The sequence below is a fragment of the Odocoileus virginianus genome, chromosome 23 (genome assembly GCF_023699985.2).
Source record: "Odocoileus virginianus isolate 20LAN1187 ecotype Illinois chromosome 23, Ovbor_1.2, whole genome shotgun sequence".
In the NCBI taxonomy this organism is placed as follows: Eukaryota; Metazoa; Chordata; class Mammalia; order Artiodactyla; family Cervidae; genus Odocoileus; species Odocoileus virginianus.
In genome coordinates, this window is record NC_069696.1 from 38112640 (window position 1) to 38136819 (window position 24180).

Here is a 24180-nt window from a genome sequence, read left to right on the forward strand (position 1 = left end):
CAGTTTTTCAGTGCTCAGCTTTCTTCACAGTCCAACTCTCACACCCATACATGGCTACTGGAAAAACCATAGCCTTGACTAGACAGACCTTTGTTGGCAAAGTAATGTCTCTGCTTTTTAATATGCTATCTAGGTTGGTCATAACTTTCCTTCCAAGGAGTAAGTGTCTTTTAATTTCCTGGCTGCAGTCACCATCTGCAGTGATTTTGGAGCCCCCCAAAATAAAGTCTGACACTGCTTCCACTGTCTCCCCATCTATTTCCCATGAAGTGATGGGACCAGATGCCATGATCTTAGTTTTCTGAATGTTCAGCTTTAAGCCAACTTTTTCACTCTCCTCTTTCACTTACATCAAGAGGCTCTTTAGTTTCTCTTCACTTTCTGCCATAAGGGTGGTGTCATCTGCATATCTGAGGTTATTGATATTTCTCCCAGCAATCTTGATTCCAGCTTGTGCTTCTTCAAGCCCAGTGTTTCTCATGATGTACTCTGCATATAAGTTAAATAAGCAGGGTGACAATATACAGCCTTGACATACTCCTTTTCCTATTTGGAACCAGTCTGTTGTCCCATGTCCAGTTCTAACTGTTGCTTCCTGACCTGCATACAGATTTCTCAAGAGGCAGGTCAGGTGGTCTGGTTTTCCCATCTCTTTCAGAATTTTCCACAGTTTAATGTGATACACACAGTCAAAGGCTTTGGCATAGTCAATAAAGCAGAAATAGATGTTTTTGCTATAAACATCTGGATGCTTTTTTGATGATCCAGCAGATGTTGGCAATTTGATCTCTGCTTCCTCTGCCTTTTCTAAAACCAGCTTGAACATCTGGAAGTTCACAGTTCATGTATTGCTGAAGCCTGGCTTGGAGAATTTTGAGCACTACTTTACTAGCGTGTGAGATGAGTGCAACTGTGTGGTAGTTTGAGCATTCTTTGGGATTGCCTTTCTTTGGGATTGGAATGAAAACTGGATTAACCTGCCAGACAAGCCTATAGAACTCAGGAAACTTGTTTATTTACCAGTTTATTAAAAGAAATAATTTAGGAATAGCCAGATTGAAGAGTTCATTGGGCAAAGTATTGAGAAAGCTCCCATGCCCTCTCAGAGCACACTGTTTTCAAATTTCTGCATGTTTAACATAGAAGCTCTCAAACCCCATCCTTTGGGGTTTTTATAGAGGCTTCTTTATACTAGCATGGCTGAGTAAAAAATATTGGCCATTGGTTCAACCTCCAACTGATTCAACCTCCAGCCCTTCTCCCCTCCCAGAGGTTCAGCAGGGTTGAACTAAAGTTCCAGTCCTCTAATCACATGGCTGATCTTCTGGAAAACAGTACCCAACGTTAGCTGGGATCCAGAAATCATGTCATTAACCTAACAAGACACCTTTATGGCTCTTGCTACCAAAGAAATTCTAAGGTATTTGGGAGCTGTGAGCCAGAAATTGTGGACAAAAACTAAATATATATGCACAATAGCACACCTCTTTTCTCACTATTTTTGGTCATATAATACTTCATCAAAACCAAATCACTTTTGAAAGTGACAGCCTATACTATCAGTAATACCAAGATAGCAGGAATAAAGTTATTTTATTAACGTATATATTATATTATTATGCAACTTAGATAAACTGTGTTCCTACCTCTTTTAGCCTAACATTCTCCCAGGTCACCTTAGCCAGTCTGGGTCAAATTGAAACTTTGCATAGCATTCCACAGTATCCTGTGATTTGACCCCTGGCTATTGACCCAACTTCATTCACCTGCCACTCTCTTGCCTAGTCTCCTCCTCCAGGCCACATACTACACTCTCTTGATTTCTGTTCAGTCTGTTTCAAGTGGCTCCATTGTTTTCTCCTATCTGTCTGCCTGGCAAATTTGTATTCATGCTTCAGTAACCAGATCCAATAGTATCTTTCCCTGAAGCTCTTTCTGCCTCCTCTGTTCCTAATGGCTTTTATTTTTTTTTTATTTTTTTTCCCATTTATTTTTATTAGTTGGAGGCTAATTACTTTACAGCATTGCAGTGGTTTTTGTCATACATTGAATTAGCCATGGATTTACATGTATTCCCCATCCCGGTCCCCCCTCCCACCTCCCTCTCCACCCCATCCCTCTGGGTCCTCCCAGTGCACCAGGCCTGAGCACTTGTCTCATGCATCCAACCTGGGCTGGTGATCTGTTTCACCCTAGATATACATGTTTCGATGCTGTTCTCTTGAAACATCCCACCCCCGGGTTCTCCCATAGAGTCCACAAGTCTGTTCTATACATCTGAGTCTCTTTTTCTTTTTTTGCATATAGGGTTATCGTTACCATCTTTCTAAATTCCATATATATGTGTTAGTATACTGTAATGGTCTTTATCTTTCTGGCTTACTTCGCTCTGTATAATGGGCTCCAGTTTCACCCATCTCATTAGAACTGATTCAAATGAATTCTTTTTAACGGCTGAGTAATATTCCATGGTGTATATGTACCACAGCTTCCTCATCCATTCATCTGCTGATGGGCATCTAGGTTGCTTCCATGTCCTGGCAATTATAAACAGTGCTGCGATGAACATTGGGGTGCACGTGTCTCTTTCAGATCTGGTTTCCTTGGTGTATATGCCTAGAAGTGGTATTGCTGGGTCATATGGCAGTTCTATTTCCAGTTTTTTAAGAAATCTCCACACTGTTTTCCATAGCGGCTGTACTAGTTTGCATTCCCACCAACAGTGTAAGAGGGTTCCCTTTTCTCCACACCCTCTCCAGCATTTATTGCTTGTAGACTAATGGCTTTTAAAGCACACCCACCACCATAGCACTAGTACTGTAACATTAATAATTTTTGGCCTATAATTTTCATACTAAATGCTTGGGACACAATGGTTTCAAAAATTATTTTCTTTTGGATGTTAGGAAGGTATTATGGTAAACATTACCAGCGATAACATCTAGTAACCAAACACATTAATAGATACGTAATGAAACATATGAATTAGGCACACTGGGATCACTGAAGACCATAAGCAACTTAATGTCAATTTAGGTAAGATGTTGGTGCCAAATTGGACAATTTACAAAATAATTTTCAGTTTTTAGAGGTTTGGAAGTTTCATAATTGTGGATAAGGGATTGTGGATATGTGTTTATTTTGCTTCTCCATGTGTTCCCAGCCTAAAAATAAACTCACTCCCTTTATTTACCTTTTTTAGTGTTTTAGTGTTTTATGGAGCTACTGAAAACATATTTTGGGAATTCTCTGAAAAGATATGCCTATGTACCTCAAGACAGCTGGATAACTAAGAGTTGAGTGATATGAAAGAAATATGCAGAAATTCTTATACTAGGAAAATAGTATAATTATACTGTGAAACCATTTTGACCTGGGTTCAAATGTCAGCCCCACCACTGTGTGGCTTTGAGCAACTTGTTTAGACTTTAAGAATCTTAGCAAAATTGGGGAATTTATCTTTTTATTTCATAGGAATGCTTGAGGTTTATATAAGGAAATGTATGTAAATTATTTAACATCATAGTTTCCAACAACTATGGGTAATAACAACATAGTAAAGGTAACAACAGGTTGTTACTATTATCAATTTTTTTTTTCTTTAAACAAGAGCACCTAGAGGAAAGGAGGCATGGGTATGGAATGAGTATGGATTGAATGGTGATTCACAGATTAGTAAGAAGAGAAACATCTTCCAATGCTATTTGGTACTAAAAGGAGTGAATTTGTTTATATTAGACACCAAAATTTCTAAGTAAAAATTATTTTTTCAAGAGCTAATAAATAACATTCTATTTTCCTACCCAGTTGTGCTCAGAGAAACTGTTCAACCAGGTAGCAATTATAATAAAAGTTAGCATAAGCTTGGTTAGTTAGTTCAGTCGCTCAGTCGTGTCCAATTCTTTGCGACCCCATGAAGCACAGCACACCAGGCCTCCTTGTCCATCATCAACTCCCAGAGTTTACCCAAACTCATGTCCATTGAGTTGGTGATGCCATCCAACCATCTCATTCTCTGTCATCCCCTTCTCTTCCTGCCCTCAACATTTCCCAGAATCAGGGTCTTTTCAAATGAGTCAGCTCTTTGCATGAGGTGGCCAAATTATTGGAGTTTCAGCTTCAACATCAATGAACACCCAGGACTGATCTCCCTGCAGTCCAAGGGACTCTCAAGAGTCTTCTCCAACACCACAGTTCAAAAGCATCAACTCTTCTTAGGTCTGTTAGAAAGTGGACTTGTTAACATAACACCTTGAATTAATTAGACTTTCAGATACAGTCAGAAGCCTGGCTGGACAACCACAAGTATTCTCCATGAGTACTTGACCCTATAAAATTTACTACATGAAGGAGTAGAGAATATCCATCAATGAAGAGGGAAACAGGTAAGTCATATCTTAGGGATAGGGTAAGCTAAGATTCCTTGATTATCTTATCTTGTAGCTTCTTCCATCCAAAAATGCAAAACGAGGGGAAAGGACTTTTCCCACAACAAGAAAAAGTGAAAGGAGTTTCATTAATTAGAATTTATTTGAGAAAAATAAAGCTAAAATTATAAAAACAAGCTTATTGCATTATATATTTTTACATTGCTTATTATTGCAATTATGCAAATAAGAGTATTTAAAAAACAAAACCAAGAGTTTAATTCTTAGGTCTTTATCACATTTTTTTCAACAAAATTTGTTAAACAAGATAAAGACTCTGACTATCAAAAGATTAAGAGTTTAAAAAAGATTAAGGGTCATATGGCAGTTCTATTTCCAGTTTTTTAAGAAATCTCCACACTGTTTTCCATAGTGGCTGTACTAGTTTGCATTCCCACCAACAGTGTAAGAGGGTTCCCTTTTCTCCACACCCTCTCCAGCATTTATTGCTTGTAGACTTTTGGATAGCAGCCATCCTGACTGGCGTGTAATGGTACCTCATTGTGGTTTTGATTTGCATTTCTCTGATAATGAGTGATGTTGAGCATCTTTTCATGTGTTTTTTAGCCATCTGTATGTCTTCCTTGGAGAAATGTCTGTTTAGTTCTTTGGCCCATTTTTTGATTGGGTCATTTATTTTTCTGGAGTTGAGCTGGAGGAGTTGCTTGTATATTTTTGAGATTAATCCTTTGTCTGTTGCTTCGTCTGCCATATGACCCAGCAATCCCACTTCTGGGACATACACACCGAGGAAACCAGATCTGAAAGAGACACGTGCACCCCAATGTTCATTGCAGCACTGTTTATCATAGCCAGGACATGGAAGCAACCTAGATGCCCATCAGCAGACGAATGGATAAGGAAGCTGTGGTACATATACACCATGGAATATTACTCAGCCATTAAAAAGAATTCATTTGAATCAGTTCTAATGAGATGGATGAAACTGGAGCCCCTTATACAGAATGAAGTAAGCCAGAAAGATAAAGACCATTACAGTATACTAACGCATATATATGGAATTTAGAAAGATGGTAATGATAACCCTATATACAAAACAGAAAAAGAGACACAGATATATAGAACAGACTTTTGGACTCTGTGGGAGAAGGCGAGGGTGGGATGTTTCAAGAGAACAGCATCGAAACATGTATATTATCTAGGGTGAAACAGATCACCAGCCCAGGTTGGATGCATGAGACAAGTGCTCGGACCTGGTGCACTGGGAAGACCCAGAGGAATCAGGTGGAGAGGGAGGTGGGAGGGGGGATCGGGATGGGGAATACATGTATATCCATGGCTGATTCATGTCAATGTATGACAAAAACCACTACAATATTGTAAAGTAATTAGCCTCCAACTAATAAAAAATAAAAAATAAAAAAAAAAAAAGAGTCAGGTAAAAATGATTAAGGGAGGATTTGTGAGAATTTGTAAAGTCATCAAAATGTTTAAAAAAAATTTTTTAATGATTCTTTTTCAACATTTAACTATGACATAAAGTATGTTATGAGTTTGGACTTAGTTCAAATTGCAATATGTAATCCCAGAAGCATTTTTATGTCCAAGTATGAAATTATTAAATGTGCATTTCATAAATAACACTCTGGCTGGGGAGAAAATAAAAGTGGAGGCCAGATGAGAAGAGAAAAAATAGTTACAGATTATAGCAGTCATCCACACGAGAGATGAGAGTGGTTCTGAACAAAGGCGGCTAGAATGAGGAAAAGAGCACATTTTAGAGGTATCTGGCAAGGCAAGGGGCTAGTGAGGAGTGTGAAGATTGAAGAACAAGAATGTGATTCACTGGGAGACAAACAGGATGATGAAGTAAGGAAGACCATGACTTCAGCTATGTTGGTTTTAGACTATATATTAATAATAATATTCAACACGCAAGTAGAAATTTTGAGTAAGCCGTTGATCATATATGACTGCAACTGAAGATAAAATTGAAGGACTTCTTTAAAGAGAAGAATCTGAATCTGTGACAAAGAAGGTAAAAGCTCCTCAACAGAATCCTGAAGACATCAATAATTAAAGAAAGAAAGAGAAATTTAAAGAACAAAGAGTCTGCATATAAGACTGAGAAAGAGTAGAAGACTTATGAAAAAAATGAGGTCAAGGTGCTTTCATAGAAGTTTGGAGAATATAAAGTGATAAATAGCATAAGAAGTTAAAATAAGTTCAATCAAAACTAAGGTAGATAAGTAAACATTAACTTAAACAAGTAAGTCTGCAGTGAATTCAATGAGACTAGTGCAGCAGAGACTGTGTTAACCAGATGAATGTAGTTTAATGAATGGAGTGAAGATGCGAATTCTGTGAGTATAGATAGTTCTTTCAAGATATTGTATTTAGGAAAGAAGGAAAGAATCACTCATGGAATTGATGTTTTTAATTAAAATGTGCAATATTTCAGCATGGTTTATAATTTATAGGAAAGTATTACTAGATAAGGAAGAAAGAAAATCAAGCAGAGTGAATAATTAACAATAAAGTCACATAAAAGGTGACAATGGATGAAATCTGAAGCAAAGATGAAAGAACTCGATCACTTTTTCCTTTTCAAGATGTACAGAACAGACTTTTGGACTCTGCGGGAGAAGGCGAGGGTGGGATGTTTCGAGAGAACAGCATGTATATTATCTATAGTGAAACAGATCACCAGCCCAGGTGGGATGCATGAGACAAGTGCTCGAGCCTGGTACACTGGGAAGACCCAGAGGAATCGGGTGGAGAGGGAGGTGGGAGGGGGGATCGGGATGGGGAATACATGTAACTCCATGGCTGATTCATGTCAATGTATGACAAAACCCACTGAAATGTTGTGAAGTAATTAGCCTCCAACTAATAAAAATAAATGAAAAAATAAATAAGTAAAATAAAAGCAGAAAAAAAAAAAGAAAAAAAGGATAGATTCTGGAATCAAATTGTATAGGTATAGGCAGGAATTCAAGGTAATTCTTGTTTATAATTTTCTCTCCAAATAGGAGTTAGAGTCAACTGCCAGTTATTTTGGGATATTGGAAAATAATTTGAAATATTTAAATACAGTGGGAAAATTTTGATATATGAACTTTAGAGAATAGGAGAAAATTGAATAGGAAAACATAGGACATCTGGTCAGAATTGAAGGTTCTTTTGCACCTGAAGACTAACAGTGATACTAGCCTGCCTGGTTTTAAAATCTTCTAAATATTCAGGTTCTTTGGTGTAGGAATAGAGAAGCAGATGAATTTATCCATGAATAAGCACCTTCTATCCTCCCAGAAGAATGTAATAAACCTCAAAGGAGAAAGTGATTGCAATGATTAAATGATGTATCACAAACATGATGCAATATTTATTGACAGGGAATTCAGCCAGAGGTAGAAAATTGAATGGAGTTTCTAAATGCAAAAGAAGAAAGCATAGGAGCTTTTGGTTGGGGTTTGGAATATTTGGATTTATAATTCTAAAATAGTCCTTTTAACATAATGACAAGTGTTTGGCCATGATCATGAAAGAAATGAAGTAAGGTGGAGAGGAGAGCACTGGAGGGAGATGCATATGAATGGTTTTCCTTCTCCACACAGACTTTGAAGTTACCCATTGTATAATAAATAAACTTGATGAGTAGGATCTCTCTAGCTCAAAATTTCAATGTCTCTGGATAATTAAAAATAATCCATTATATACCATTCATCCAATTATATCTTGGTAAGAATTAAAGTTAATGAAATTTCAAAAATTAAATTAGGCTCAAAGATAATCAGGTTTAATATTGCACAAACCCTGATTTTATTACATACATAGGCATAACTATTGCTTCTACCACTGTGTATCTACTTATTCATCTGTCTGTCTGGCTGACTCTTCATCTCTGACTCATATGTAGCTATAAAGAAAGATTTTACTCTTTTATCATGCCTTAATATCTCAAAATAAAGTCAGAGAGTTCTGGAAAAACAAAAACACTCTCATCAGAAAACATAATTGGCAAAAACATGCTAAGTCCTCATAAGCTTTTAATAAACCAGAATTTTGCTAATTTCTAACATCTGCTTGGTCTTAATTACTAGAAATTGTAAATACTGTTAGGACTAAGTACATATTATCCATGCAGATGGCTACAATGATGCAGAAAATTGTAAACCAATTGCTATTCTCTCAATTCCAATTACTACTTTTTTAAATTTAAACATTCTAATTCTTTAATTTCTCAAAATGTACAAATAGGTAACTTCTCAATTAATCAGAAATGATAATTTCTTGTAAATTGCAAATCTTTTGTTTCTTTGGTTGTCCTCATTGTCCATATAGTCAAAGCTATGGTTTTTCCAGTAGTCATGTATGGATGTGACAGTTAGACCGCAAAGAAGGCTGAGCACCGAAGAATTGATGCTTTCGAACCGTGCTGGAGAAGACTCTGGAGAGTCCCTTGGATTGCAAGGAGAGCAAACCAGTCAATCCTAAAGGAAATCAGTCCTAAATAGTCATTGGAAGGACTGATGCTGTAGCTGAAGCTCCAATACTTTGGCCACCTGATGTTAAGAACTGACTCATTGGAAAAGACCCTGATTCTGGGAAAGATTGAGGGCAAGATGAGAAGGCGGTAACAGAGAATGAGATGGTTAGATGGCATCACTGACTCAAAGGACATGAGTTTGAGCAAAGTCAGGTATACACTGAAGGACAGGCAAGTCTGGTGTGCTGCTGTTCATGGGGTTGCAAAGAGTTGGACAAGACTTAGTGACTAAGCAACAACAACAATATGGTATTATTATAATGCCACATAATTCTGATTTCTACAAGGGACGACAAAATAGAAGTTTATTTCTCTCTTATTTAATTAATTGGTCCAGTATAAGCAAGTCAGGGTAAACACATCAGCTTAAAGTGTCTGGAATCCTGGTTTCTTCCATGTTTTGCTTTTCTATTCAAAGGGTTTTGCCTACTCCTTAATGTCCAAGATGGCAAGCTTACATGTCTATATATACCAGGCAGCTGGATGAAAAATAATAAGTGAGAAAGGAAGGTAATGGTGTGTCCTTTCACTTTAAGGGGAAAATCTATAAGTAGTGCACATCACTGCTGCTAATATTCCGACAATCATAACTTAGTCATGCGATTGTACCAACCTATAAGATATGCTAAAAAAAAAAAGTTGTTCTTTTTTAAGTATTTTTTAAAAAATAATGCTGCCACATACCAAGCTAAAAATAAATGATTATAATGCTCTGAAATAGAAGGAGGAAATGAATATTAGGAAACAGCTATCAGTCTCTTCCTCAACCATAAATCCAATACATAATCAACCAACCTATTACTGTTGCAACAATGCCTCTTAAAATTTCCATTTGTTTTTGACTTTTGCCTTTCTCTTGAATTTCAGTAAATGATAGAAACTTTATATCATTACCATATTTCATTGATTACAAAATGCATATTTTCAGACATTTCAGTTTTTGAAATCAGATTGTATCAGTATCAATGACCTGTTACAAGTGAAGCGAAGAAGTGAAGTGAAGTCGCTTAGTCGTGTCCGACTCTTTGCCACCCCGTGGATTGTAGCCCACCAGGCTCCTCCGTCCATGGGGTTCTCCAGGCAAGAATACTGGAGTGGATTGCCATTTCCTTCTCCAGGGGATCTTCCGACCCAGGAATCGAACCCAGGTCTCCCACACTGCAGGCAGACGCTTTAACCTCTGAGCCACCAGGGAAGCCCTGTTACAGGTACTAGTAGTCATTAAGTAAGTGTGGCATAGTTTTCTCTGTATTTATGCTAAAGCAAATGCATCAGCATCAGAAGTCAAAGAATGAGTCTAAATGGCTTGGAGGAAAATGTTGAGGAAATAGAGAAATAACCTTCATAAGCCAAACTTTTGCTGGGTCAAATGAGTTTGGCAGCATTGTCAGGATCAACATAACTGTATAGCTAGCTTTGGAGCGCAGCAACACTAGTATTTATCTCTCTTTTGAATTCCTCTGGGGCTTTCCAGGTGGTGTTAGTGGTTTAAAAAAAAAAAACAAAACTGCCTGCCAATGCAGGAGACAAGAGACACAGCTTCAATCCCTGGGTCAGGAAGATTCCCTGGAGAAGGGCATGGCAACCCACTATAGTTTTCTTGCCTGGAGAATCCCATAGGCAGAGGGGCCTGGCCTACTACAATGGGACCGCTAAGAGACATGACTTAGCACAACAATGAATTCCTTTAAGGAAAAAAAAATGGATCATTACTACTCTTGACAGTATTTTTGATGCTATGGAGTCCAATACTGAGTGGATAAATGAAAGTATCACAATTCAGAAGAATCAGACTCAGTACTTTACATTTTAAATTATTTTAATCTATTTGTCTTTTGTGTTTTCCATTTGTTGTTGTTGTTTTATTTCCCTTTTTATACTTGTACAAGAATGATATGTGATTTTTAAAATTTATGTCTGTTCTAAAAGAAATTTTTCCATAGGTGTAAACTAAAAATTCGATGTGATGAAAAAGAACCAAGTCATAATTTAATTTTTATGGTCTTCTTTTTTTATTTTCTTGGTATAATATAAAATAATGGTGTGCCTTGTAATCAACAGCATCCTAAATTCAGTGAAATGGTATTGTTAGGTAGGAAGTTAGACATGAGCCACAAGAGGTGGCCTAACTGAAAAGGATGCAAGCTGATCTCTAAATCCCATTCCAGACAGGCCCAGGAGAGTTCACAGGTACACTACAAAAATAACCCCAGAAACTTTTCCAACTCCTGCACAGGTACCCTAGGCACACAATAAATACAAACTAACCACAACAACTTCCTTAAGTGACCTTAGGCCCCTAGGAGTCCATTCAGTTCAGTTCAGTTCATTAGGTATTCATAAATATTCTAGACGTACATACATCTGATTATAACAGACTGAATTATGGGAAAGACATGCACAATAGAGCCTGTTATTATATAACTAACAACTGTCTATCAAAACTCTCAGTCTGCACCCATCTACATGAATATACAAAAGCCTTATTATGCATGTGACCAGATACCCACCCTTCCCTGATTGGCCCATTTGCATTTTGTACAGGGTAGAACCAAGAGGAGGAGACAGGAAGTATAAAAAGGGAAAGCAAGAGGGATCGTGGCCACTACTTCAGGGTTGGCTTGTCCCCACATCTCAGGAGTGTTCTATCCCTTGTCTGTTTAATAAAAGACCTTTCTGCTTGAGCTATAACTGAGCTGTAACCTTACCTTTGTTTTGAATGCTTACTACGAAGAGACAGGGGCTGAGAAATCCTGCCTGCTTGAGCTGTAATTAGTCTGTCATTCCAAATCTTTGATATGAGGAGACAAAAATCAAGGAAGAGAAATAAGCCTGCCTGACAGTATCAAGCATGGTATCAAATGTCATTAAATTAGCCAAATTTACTTTTAACTCTTTACATATATTCATAATTGAGTAAATAATTCATAATCTATTATTATATATTAACTCTACCTTTATGTTAACTTGAAAAACTATGCAAATTTAATGGTATCAGTACATTTTAATGTTTGGCATAGTGGTTCTCACATAGTAAGACCTCAATAAATATTTGTTGAAAAAAAAGCATAATGTTAAAATTATCTCTCACATATATTAACAACTCATATTATAATATATTCAAAATGATAATAAATCACTTAATATTGTTTTGTTCATTATACCTATAAATGTGTGACTAATTAAGCACAACTAAAGGAACAATGGATACTGAAGAGAAAACAGTCCTCATGGTTAAATTAAAATTATCTTGCAGTATGGACAAACTGACTTACAAGGTTTTAAAAGCTATCATGTTCTCTATTCAATAACAGAATATTTAACAGTAGATTATAACACTATGGGGCCCATCTGAATGGAAAAAGTTAATATCAGTTCCTTTTTCCCTCACCACTCCCTCTAGATGATTTTACCTTTTAGCTCTCAGGCCATCACAGCACAATTCCAGGAAATAATTAATATAATTTTATATATATATATATATATATATATATATATATATATATAGTTTTACTTTCTGACAGTCTACCTAAGCTATGTTAATGTCAGCTCTTACATCTTCAGTGGTCACTAGGATATTTAACATTGTGAGGAAAAAGAAAATAGCTCTATTAAGAAGTTCCCTTCAGGAATTCTGTTTCTAAACTTGAACAATATTGGGTATTACACCAACAGAGGAAATTGATGTTGTTCCAGTGTCCTTTAGCACCATGGATGACCCCAGGATCTCTTTTTTTTTTTTTCCATTTATTTTTATTAGTTGGAGGTTAATTACTTTACAATATTGTAGTGGTTTTTGCCATACATTGACATGAATCAGCCATGGATTTACATGTGTTCCCCATCCCGATCCCCCGTCCCACCTCCCTCTCCACCTGATTCCTCTGGGTCTTCCCAATGCACCAGTCCCGAGCACTTGTCTCATGCATCCAACCTGGGCTGGTGATCTGTTTCACCCTAGATAATATACATGTTTCAATGCTGTTCTCTTGAAACATCCCACCCTCGCCTTCTCCCACAGAGTCCAAAAGTCTGTTCTGTACATCTGTGTCTCTTTTTCTGTTTTGCGTATAGGGTTATCATTACCATCTTTCTAAATTTCATATATATGCGTTAGTATACTGTATTTGTCTGGCTTACTTCGCTCTGTATAATGGGCTCCAGTTTCATCCATCTCATTAGAACTGATTCAAATGAATTCATTTTAATGGCTGAGTAATATTCCATGGTGTATATGTACCACAGCTTCCTTATCCATTCGTCTGCTGATGGGCATCTAGGTTGCTTCCATGTCCTGTCTATGATAAACAGTGCTGCGATGAACATTGGGGTGCACGTGTCTCTTTCAGATCTGGTTTCCTCGGTGTGTATTTCCAGAAGTGAGATTGCTGGGTCATATGGCAGTTCTATTTCCAGTTTTTTAAGGAATCTCCACACTATTCTCCATAGTGGCTGTACTAGTTTGCATTCCCACCAACAGTGTAAGAGGGTTCCCTTTTCTCCACACCCTCTCCAGCATGTATTGCTTGTAGACTTTTGGATAGCAGCCATCCTGACTGGCGTGTAATGGTACCTCATTGTGGTTTTGATTTGCATTTCTCTGATAATGAGCAATGTTGAGCAACTTTTCATGTGTTTGTTAGCCATCTGTATGTCTTCTTTGGAGAAATGTCTGTTTAGTTCTTTGGCCCATTTTTTGATTGGGTCATTTATTTTTCTGGAATTGAGCTGCAGGAGTTGCTTGTATATTTTTGAGATTAATCCTTTGTCTGTTGCTTTGTTTGCTATTATTTTCTCCCAATCTGAGGGCTGTCTTTTCACCTTGCTTACAGTTTCCTTTGTTGTGCAAAAGCTTTTAAGTTTAATTAGGTCCCATTTGTTTATTTTTGCTTTTATTTCAAATATTCTGGGAGGTGGGTCATAGAGAATCCCCAGGATCTCTTTTTATGCCTACTTTGTGTGGAGCCTAGGACAGGATCTAAAGAGCCCAGCGTTGTTATCCTAGCCACATCATTAATTAGTTGTGATTGAGGGGAAGTTGCTAACTTTTCCTGCCTTAGTTTTCACAACTGCAAAATGATGATTTCTAGTTCTTACTGGAATGACTAACAATAGGTTGAATAATAATATGATTATTTTTCCCATGCTACTTTTTACATAAGCAAATGAACAGGTTTTCCTTTTACTATTGTGAATGGGTATATTAAACAGATATTCCCACTTTTCTAGAACTTTAATAAATTCAATACATTTATTGTGTAACACATAAGTTGAGCCATGGAGTCATAGTTCTACCTGAATACACTCAGGAAGTGAATGGACATCCAAAGTTCAGTTACTTTTGAGTATGTTGCTTATCATATTCTAGCTTTTAAATGCCTAAGTGCTCTAATTTTTGCTATTATCATAAAACTAAATAAGTGGTATATTATCTACATAGAATACTATATTGGACACCATAGACACAAAGATAAAAATATATACAACTTAGTCTCAGAAGTTCAAAACTGAAGTTCAAAAATGACTTATATACAAAGTACATCATGTGAAATGCCAGGCTGGATGAAGCAGAAGCTGGAATCAAGATTGCTGGGAGAAATATCAATAACCTCAGATATGCTGATGACACCACCCTTATGGCAGAAAGTGAAGAGGAACTAAAGAACCTCTTGATGAAAGTGAAAGAGGAGAATGAAAAAGCTAACTTAAAACTCAACATTTAAGAAACTAAGATCATGGCATCTAGCCCCATCACTTTATGGCAAATTGATGGGGAAACAACAGAAACAGTGAGAAACTTTATTTTGGGGGGCTCCAAAATCACTGCAGATGGTGACTTCAGCCATGAAATTAAGAGACACTTGCTCCTTGGAAGAAACACTATGACAAACCTAGACAGAGTATTAAAAAGCAGAGACATTGCTCTGCTGACAAAGGCCCCTATAATCAAAGCTATGGTTTGATTTTTCCAGTAGTCATGTATGGATGTAAGAGTTAGACCATAAAGAAAGCTGAGCACCAAAGAATTGATGCTTTTGAACTGTGCTGTTGGGACAGACTCTTGAGAATCCCTTGGACTGCACGGACAGCAAACCAGTTATCCCAAAAGAAATCAGTCCTGAATATTCATTGGAAGGATTGATGCTGAAGCTGAAGCTCCAATACTTTGGCCACCTGATACGAAGAACTGACTCATTGCAAAAGACACTGATGCTGGAAAAGTTTGAAGGCAGGGGAGAAGGGGACAACAGAGGATGAGATAATTGGATGGCATCACCAACTGGATGGACATGAGTTTGAGCAAACTCCAGGATTTGGTGATGGACAGAGAAGCCTGGCATGCTGCAATCCATGGGGTCACAAAGAGTTGGACACGACTGAGTGACTGAACTGAACTGACTGAGTTTCAGAATGGATTGGGAGATGATTAAATAGCACCCACTGTTATACAGTTAAGGATATTGAGGCTTCTTGCAGATAAATTCATTAATTCAATTATTCATTCTCTCAGCATCCAATTTATCCAATTTATTGAAACTCTTAACAAGCCACAGTTTTTTTCTAGGCACTGAGGATAAAACAATAAACAAGCCACTGTCCCCACAGTGTTTACAGCCTGCTGAAGTAATGTCATTAACAGAATAAAAGGTAGATCAGGAAAAACATATTGAAATTAACATTGTAAAGTCCATTAAACATTTATGATAATGTTCATTTTCTGACACTTTTTTGTACAAAAACAATTTGCAAATGAATGCAGACGTATTCCCAATAATGACAATTTCCCCCCATAAAACAAGATTACAATGGTGACTAAAGTTTTAAAGAAAATCTGATTTGGATGAAATGGACAGCTATATACTCGATATATTAAATTGCTCTTGAAAGAATCAGATTTCAGAAATTCACAGATCATATAGAGAGGAAACACAGATATTAATTTGTCTCAAAGTGGAAAAAAGTTTAAGGCAAAATATAAATCATGTCAATACTACCGAAATATTGATATCTCACAGTGAAGAGTACCGGATGTTTGCTGATACCTGATTGGCCTTTGAAGCCAAGGTAGTCATCCATTTGCCTAGAAGCAACTGAGAGCAAGCACAATATGTACTGAAGATCATGTAACTATGAAACTAGATATAGCAGAAGCTGGCCATTCTTCAGTGGAGTATCAACATGGGGAAGGAAAAAACCCTCAGGTGCAGCCTTCTTCAACTGTGTCTACAGGTCTGAATTCACTGTGGTTCAGTTACTTTTTGAAACCTACAGCTCTCAAGGATTTCTACTAATCCTAACATGCCTACTATGTTTCTAAACTGTAATTCTTTATACAATCATTAGAATGTGTACTTCTAGGGATACAAAATAAATTAATTGGGTAATCATTTGCTTTCTATCTGTAGAGAAAACCTACAAAGCCCTTTTACCCATTTTAAACTATTATGACAGACTTAAAATGCCTTATTCTCAGAGAAAATCATGTTATTTTAATTTTTTTACTTAGCCATTACTATTTTTATTAGTCAAGTAACTTCAATGAAAGTGTTCGCCATATAAATACCTACTTGTTCCCACATCTTAAGAAAATGAAGAACACATATATAAATTTAGAAGAATTTGTTTACATTTTTATTTTAGAATTTTAGTACTAAATTAGAAGTGTAAAATGTAAATTTAAAACATTGAGGAATTAAATGTTTATATAAAATTTTTAAATTATGGTTAGGTCTGCACAGTTGTGATGTGACTATGAGTTTAAGGGGCTCTGATTAGCTGTACTTATGAGGTCTGCTTCTCAAGTAATGAAATTTCCTAAAATCTCACAAGCATTTGGATATGGAGCAGCAATTAAAGACCAGAAATGAACTCAAATCCAGTTCAAAAACTATTATGTATATTCAGTCACAGTATATATGAAAAATTACATTTAAGGCAATAGGCCAATATACTGTTTTGTATTTTCCCTAAGTATTAGAGTATTAAGTTCTATTTTAATGAATTTACTGGGTGACCTGTTTATTTTGGAGGGGGAGAATCAGTGTTAAAATGACTGCAAAAATCTGATTTTCTTTTTTTTTTTTTCCATTTATTTTTATTAGTTGGAGGCTAATTACTTTACATCATTACAGTAGTTTTTGTCATACATTGAAATGAATTAGCCATGGATTTACATGTACTCCCCATCCCGGTCCCCCCTCCCACCTCCCTCTCCACCCGATCCCTCTGGGTCTTCCCAGTGCACCAGGCCCGAGCACTTGTCTCATGCACCCAACCTGGGCTGGTGATCTGTTTCACCCTAGATAATATACATACACACCATGGAATATTACTCAGCCATTAAAAAAATCTGATTTTCTAAAAACCTGCATACAATGAACTTTCTAGTGTACTAGTAATGTTGACATCAATAATGTCTCTGAAAAAACTTTGTCAAAAGACTAAATTAACCAGTATTGCCATCTGCAGTTAAGTTACTGTAAAGTTTGCTAAAATATAGAATCTGTCAACTTGACTGCTTGATTCTCAAATCAATAACATTATCACTACTTCTGCTGCTGCTATAGCAGTAAATGGTAAAGAGAGTGGTGTAGCCTGTTCTCTATTGGTATTTAAAAAAAAAAACAGTAGAAGAATATTTCATTTCTATATGTGATTCATGACTTCTTTAATGTAGAGTAACTTTAGGCTTACAATCAGCCTCTGTATCCATGTTTCATATCCATGCAATCAACCAGCCACAGGTTGAAAGTATTCTAAAAAATTCAGGAAGTTTAAAAAAAACAAAATTTGGATTGTCAAACAGGCAACTATCTACATTGCTTTTGTACGGGTCTTCCTTGGTGACTCAAATGGAAGAAAATCTGCCTGCAACGCCGGAGACCCAGGTTCAATCCCTGGGTCAGGAAGATCCTCTGGAGAAGGGAATGGTAACCACTTCAGTAATCTTGCCTGAGAAAACCTATGGACAGAAGAGCCTGGAGGGCTATAGTCCATGGGATTGCAAAGAGTCAGACATGGCTGAGCGCCAAATGAATGAGTGACATATCATTTACCTTGATTTAGGTAGTTGTTGTTCAGTCACTCAGTCATGTCTCATTCTTTGTGACCCCATGGACTGCACACACCAGACTTCCCTGTCCTTTACCATCTCCCGGAGCTTGCTCAAACTCAGGTCCATTGAGTCGGTGATGCTATCCAACCATCTCATCCTCTGTTGTTTTCTTCTCCTCCTGTCTTCTATCTTTCCCAGCATCAGGGTCTTTTCCAGTCTCTTCGCATCAGGTGGCCAAAGTATTGGAGCTTCAGCTTCAGCATCAATCCTTCCAAAGAATATTCAGGATTGATTCCCTTTAAGATAGACTCATTTGTTCTCCTTGCAGTCCAAAGGACGCTCAAGAGTCTTCTCCAACACCACAGTTTAAAAGCATCAACTCTTCAGCAATCAGTCTTTATGGTCCAACTCTCACATCCATACGTGAGGGCTTTCCTGATAGCTCAGTCGGTAAAGAATCTTCCTGCAATGCAGGAGACCCCAGTTCAATCCCTGGGTTCAGAAGATCTGCTGAAGAAGGGATAGGCTACGCACTCCAGAATTATTGGGCTTCCCTTGTGGTTCCAGTTTGATCCCTGGGTTGGGAAGATCTGCTGAAGAAGGGATAGGCTATCCTCTCCAGAATTCTTGGGCTTCCCTTGCGGCTCAGCTGGTAAAGGATCCACCCACAATGTGGGAGACCTGGGTTCGATCCCTGGGTTGAGAGGATCCCCTGAAGAAGGGAAAGGCTACCCACTTCAGTATTCTGGCCTGGAAAATTTCATGGACTACAGTCCATGGGGTCGCAAAGAGTCAGACATGACTGAGCGACTTTCACATACTAGAAAAACCATAGCTTTGATTATATGGACCTTTGTCAGCAGAGTAATGTCTCTGTGTTTTAATACTTTGTCTAGGTTTGTCATAGCTTTTCTTCCAAGGAGCAAGCATCTTATAATTTCACGACTGCAGTCACCATCTGCAGTGATTTTGGAGCCCAAGAAAATAGTCTTTCACTATTTCCCCACCTATATGCCATGAAGTGGGCTTCCCTGGTGGCTCAGCTGATAAAGAATTCCCCTCCAATGTAGGAGACCTGGGTTCAGTCCCTGGGTTGGGAAGATCCCCTGGAGAAGGGAAAGGCTACCCACTCCAGTATTCTGGCCTGGAGAATTCCATGGGCTGTAGAGTCCATGGGGTTGCAAACAGTCAGACTGAGTGACTTTCATTTCATTTTTTCATGCCATGAGGTGATGGGACCAGATGCCATGATCTTAGTTTTTTGAATGTTGAATTTTAAGCCAGATTTTTCACTCTCCTCTTTTTTTCCCCCCTTTTTTTTTTCACTCTTTTTCACTACATCAAGAGGTACTTCTAATACCTTGATGAAGGTATGAATACCCCTTCATCAAGAAGATGAAGAGGTGTTAGAAGTACCTCTTGATGATTTAGGTATTATAAGTAATCTAGTGATTATTTAAAATATATGGGAGGAGGTACTGTAGCAAATACTACAACATTTTACGTAAGGAACTTGAGCATCATAAATCTTTGTATCTGTGGGGCCTCCTGGATTCAATCCCCCAAGGAGACCAGAGAGCCCTGTACCTGAACTTCTCTCCCCCTACTCCTGCATGAAGGAATCTAAAAACATGCACAATCTGGAAGCTTGCAATTCTCACTGCAACCTTAGAATAACTGGCACCATCTGAGAAGGACTGAAAGTAAAAAACCACCATTCTACTCAATGTGCATGTCCTCTTACCATAATGTGTTTCTCATTAAACAAACAGTGAGTAGAGAATCACCTACTAGAACAAGTGCATAAGAAAATCTACTATAAAGAACAAGGTGAGGCTGAGTAGCTAATTAATATAGCTAAAGATTTGATAGTTAATCTTTGATACATTTCATAGATATCTATTAGTAATAGGAGCTTATTTGCAGATTATTTTACTTTTAATTATTGCATGAATTTACAAATGGAAAGTGTAAAACAAGCTTCTGCATCTTTATATCTCATACACAACCTAGTAAGATGTCTTTTTTAGTGGTAGCCATTCAATAAATATTCATATATTAAATTGAATACCCAGTGTGAATAGTACATATTTTCACTTAAGGGCAGAAAAATACCCATGAAATTGTTTGAGATTTTGTTCTGCTCCATTTTTGTTCCCAGGCACAAATCCGAAAGGAATTAGGATTACAATTACTTCCTGTAATGCTTAGAACAAGTTCAGAATTCTCTCTGCAATTCATATGCTGTGTTTTACCTTAAGCTGTGCTGAGCTAGGTTGCTTCAGTTAAGCCGACTCTTCGAGACCTAGGGACTGTAGCCCACCAGGCTCCTCTGTCCATGGGATTCTCTAGGCAAGAATACTGAAGTGGGTTGCTGTGCCCTCCTCCAGGGGATCTTCCTGACCCAGGAATCGAACCCATATCTCCAGCATTTCTTGCTCTGTAGACAGGTTCCCTACCCACTGAGCCACCTGGGAAGCTCACGTGAAGGCCATAATTGTGTATTTATAAAGATTTAAAAGCTAGTATTTGGCATCCAGTCTTCAGATTTTCCTTATTACCAGCCAATCTGAGGCCCAGAAAACCACTATTTGTTGTATGATCACAAGGGGTGGGGTTGGGGGGCGGAGTGGAAATCAGTAGTTTTATCCACAGCATCAACTATTAAATGGCCAAAGTTTAGATCTTTTAAATACTCTCATTTCTTTCACTGCACTTCCATCTCCAAGTCTTATCTTTAGCATGTGTATCATCAATTTCAGAGCAACTTATCCAATTACCACAGAAGACTTTAAGTTCAAACTATTTTGAGTGTTTACTTCATGCTGAACAACTATACACAAGACAAGCATATATGCAATATTCAGCCAGTGCCTTCAACTAGTAGTTGAATTTCACACACTCCTAGGAATGGAACACTTGCTGAACAAATGGAAAAGTTTCTGCCGTGTTTATTAAAATTCACAAAATGTCCATGTTTCCAGCATATGTACAGCAGCAATTATGTATCTTTCCTTTCCAGGGCCCAAATAGCAACATCTCCTCAGGTTGTGCCAAGGGCAGACAGAAGCCTCTCTTGGTTCCTGTTGCCATGATCAGAGAATTTTTAAAAGTACAAATATTCCACTTACATAACAGTACTGTAAAGGTTAAAACACATTTTTTTCCCCACCTCCATGCTTTCTCTCTTTGTCTTTGGTGGTAGTGGATGGGGAGTCCCCTAACTGTGCCTTCCTTGTCTCCTTCCCAGCATGCGGGGTTCTGCACTGTTGCCGCTCCACGCTGAGCTAAGGTCCAGCTCTCATCTGTTGCCCTGACTACCCTCAACCCACGAGGACCCGCCAGAAGACTAAAATGACAGGCTAGTAAAAGGAAAGAAACAAACCGTACAGAAGGAAAGACAACCTTCCAGCCCGATAACGAAAATCCCCAAACCTGTGTTCATCTCCCAAAACTATGTGGACTCTCTCCCATGGTACTCTTAAAACTACTCGGCCCGCAACTCCAGGAATCCAGCTAACCCCATCAATGGCACAATAGGCTACACAAACTAATCACAGGGCAGGTGGTTACAAATCCTTCCCCGCCCCCCCTCCCCAAGCATCACCCCTGAGTGGCTCTGCTACGCTCCACATCCCTTTTGCAAAAAATCTGTTACCTGAGACTTCTTTCCACCTTCAGATTTCTAAAGATTCGTGTGCTTCCTCCATCCCACCCCGTTTTTTATCCCAAGTTTGTTAATGGGGCAGAGAGGATGCCTGTATTAAGGGCTGTATGAACACCTGTGTAGAAAGGATTTATAAACCTTTCCTTCTTCCACTTAAATCTGTCTTCTAAGCCTTACTTGTTGCCTCAAAAAATGGGGTTGATCATCCCCGCTGTTGGCCCAACGTTGTCAAGAAGCCCTAGAATTTCATATATATTAAAGGGTTTTGCACACTGTCAAATGCAAACATGACACTGGTTGCGTGTAACCCCTACCGGGCTCCTTTCTGTTCTCAGGGACCAACGCAGCCCCATTTCCAAGGCGTTTGTTTTGTTTGGTTTTGTTTTTGCATCTAAGTACGGATTCTTCGGCCTGGCCCCTTCCCCAAGCCGCGACCCGCCACCTGCGGGACAAAAGCGAGGGCAGCCAGAGTCCCGGTGGCAAATGGCCCCCGCGGGCAGAACTCGGCTAACGGTCTGGACGCCGCGGCCCGCGCTCGCCTCTCCCCTCTGGGAGCGAGATGGGAGGCGTGGGAGAGCTCAGAGAAAGAGGGTACAGGAGCCTCGGAGCGAGAAACGGCGGCGGCGGGTGCGAAGCGGACCAGAGAAGTGGAAGAAGCCAGACAGATGGAGGCAAAAAGACAAAACCCGAACAGTTCACACTGGAAGTCGCCAGGAGCTAACCAAAGGAAAGAGATAAAATAGGAAGGCTAGGCTTCCTAAAGAAGCCCCTGCGCCTCGCGGAAGGCGCAGGACTCAGGAGCTTAGAGCCGAGAGCGCGAGCCCCCGAGGATTGAGAGGTCGCAGGCGGAGCCCTCCCCAGTTACCTGTGTTACTTCCGCCTTGGCTGCCCCCGTCCGGGGGGAAGATGCTGGAGCATTTCTCCCACTCCACCTGGCCCGCGAAGCACAGCTCCGTGACGATGTGCAGTGCCTTTTGGCACAGGCTGCTCACTCCGTCCTCCTTATGGAAACTCATCGTTTGGCCTCGTTTCTCCCAGATAGCCGTTCGTTCCCCTTCCAGTTACCTCTGTGCTGACCCCTCTAGCGCCCTAAGCCATATCCCGCCTTCGGAGACTCTGGCCCAGGAGCGCGCAGCTAAGAGGCGGCAACTCTTAGGAGCCCCAAGTTGGCCCCATGGCGGGAGCAGAGGGCTCCAGAAAAGGTGGAGAGGCTGGGGCGGGAATTAGAGCTAGGCGGATGCGGCAGCGAGGTTTTTGCTAACTCTCACGCCGCGCGAACGAGCCCAAGCAAGCCAGAGAGACCTGCATGGAGAGCGGAGGGGAGCTGCGGGAGACGTAAAAAACCTAAAGCCCTTCACTTGCAGAAGCGTTTGTGTTTCTGGAGGGTGCCTGACGACGGCGCGTCCAATCGCAGCCTGGCGCGGGTCTGGTGACCCCTTCTCTAGTCACCGGGGAAAGCGGGAGACAACGGAGGAGGCGCCGCCGGGCGCCCTTGCTGTGTTTTCCTGCTGAGGCCGGAGACGCTCTTCTGGCGCGCAGGCTGGTGAGAAATCTTGGTTTTCTGGGTACCTTTCCCAGCCTCCGTACCCCCCTACCAAAGCCCCTCTTGATTACGGATGTGCTCTGATTCTCTTATGCTTTTTTTTAAAAGATCGTGCCAACTGAAAACAAGCTGAAAAAGTTAATCAAATACCTAGTAGGTGAACGATCAAACCAGACGTCTACAGAAAGAAAAAAAGACATCCCAGAAAAGCATTTTAGAAATGATTTTTTTCTTTTTCATTTCTAACTATGATTGTTTAGAAACAGAATATTCAACCCAAGAGCTCTTTTTACTACTACTAGTAAAATTCTCCATGAGGTGCATCTTTACCGTTTGCCCAGTTCAGTTTTTCTTTATGCATAAATAAAGTGAATAGGCAAAGTTGTTCATTGCTATTTAAATTTCTTTTTTACTAAATTTAAGAGACCACAAAACAAAATATGTTGTTTGTATTAATATTCAGTTTGAATTTTGTCCATTAATATGCAATTGGCAATTGAAATTGCATAACCTGACCTCCTTTATCATTCTTTCAAGTGACTTAAGTAATGAAGAAGACAAGGCACAGGTGTTAAAGGGGGAAAGGGTTAAGTTCAAATCTGTCACACAGATTGCTTAACCTGAGGAAATTGCTTTCAGGGCTTTAACTAAGTCAAAGGACTGACTGAAGGGTTTAGACTCTTATAATTCTCTAACACAAATGACGGAGCTAAAGCTACAAAATCATATTAATAAACATGTGCCACAAGGTTGTAGGAAATAAATTTACATTGCTTTTAAATTGTTTTCAGGCAGAGTTTGATCCCATACATATTATAATCTGAAGATTGATTTAATTTTTGTTAGGTAAGGATTCTTTATTTTAGAAGTGAAATATCCTGAATTTGTTCATGTTGAGGAGGAAGAAATTTCCCTCTACCCATCTTGATTCTTCAGAGTGGTCTAAGAATTAAACTGATGTGAGAAAGATCAACAGGA

At 38.9% G+C, this 24180-nt stretch overlaps 1 protein-coding gene across 1 annotated transcript in view; it reads right to left on the reverse strand.

Annotated features, from left to right (window-relative positions):
* SYT10 (synaptotagmin 10) overlaps positions 1-23140 on the reverse strand; it is a 113186-nt gene extending 90046 nt beyond the window's left edge. Inside the window, exon 1 of the mRNA XM_070453919.1 lies at positions 22525-23140. Coding sequence (XP_070310020.1) covers positions 22525-22675 — 151 coding nt within the window. The 5' untranslated portion in view covers positions 22676-23140. The remainder of the gene's footprint in view (positions 1-22524) is intronic.
* Between the last annotated feature and the right edge of the window lie 1040 nt (positions 23141-24180).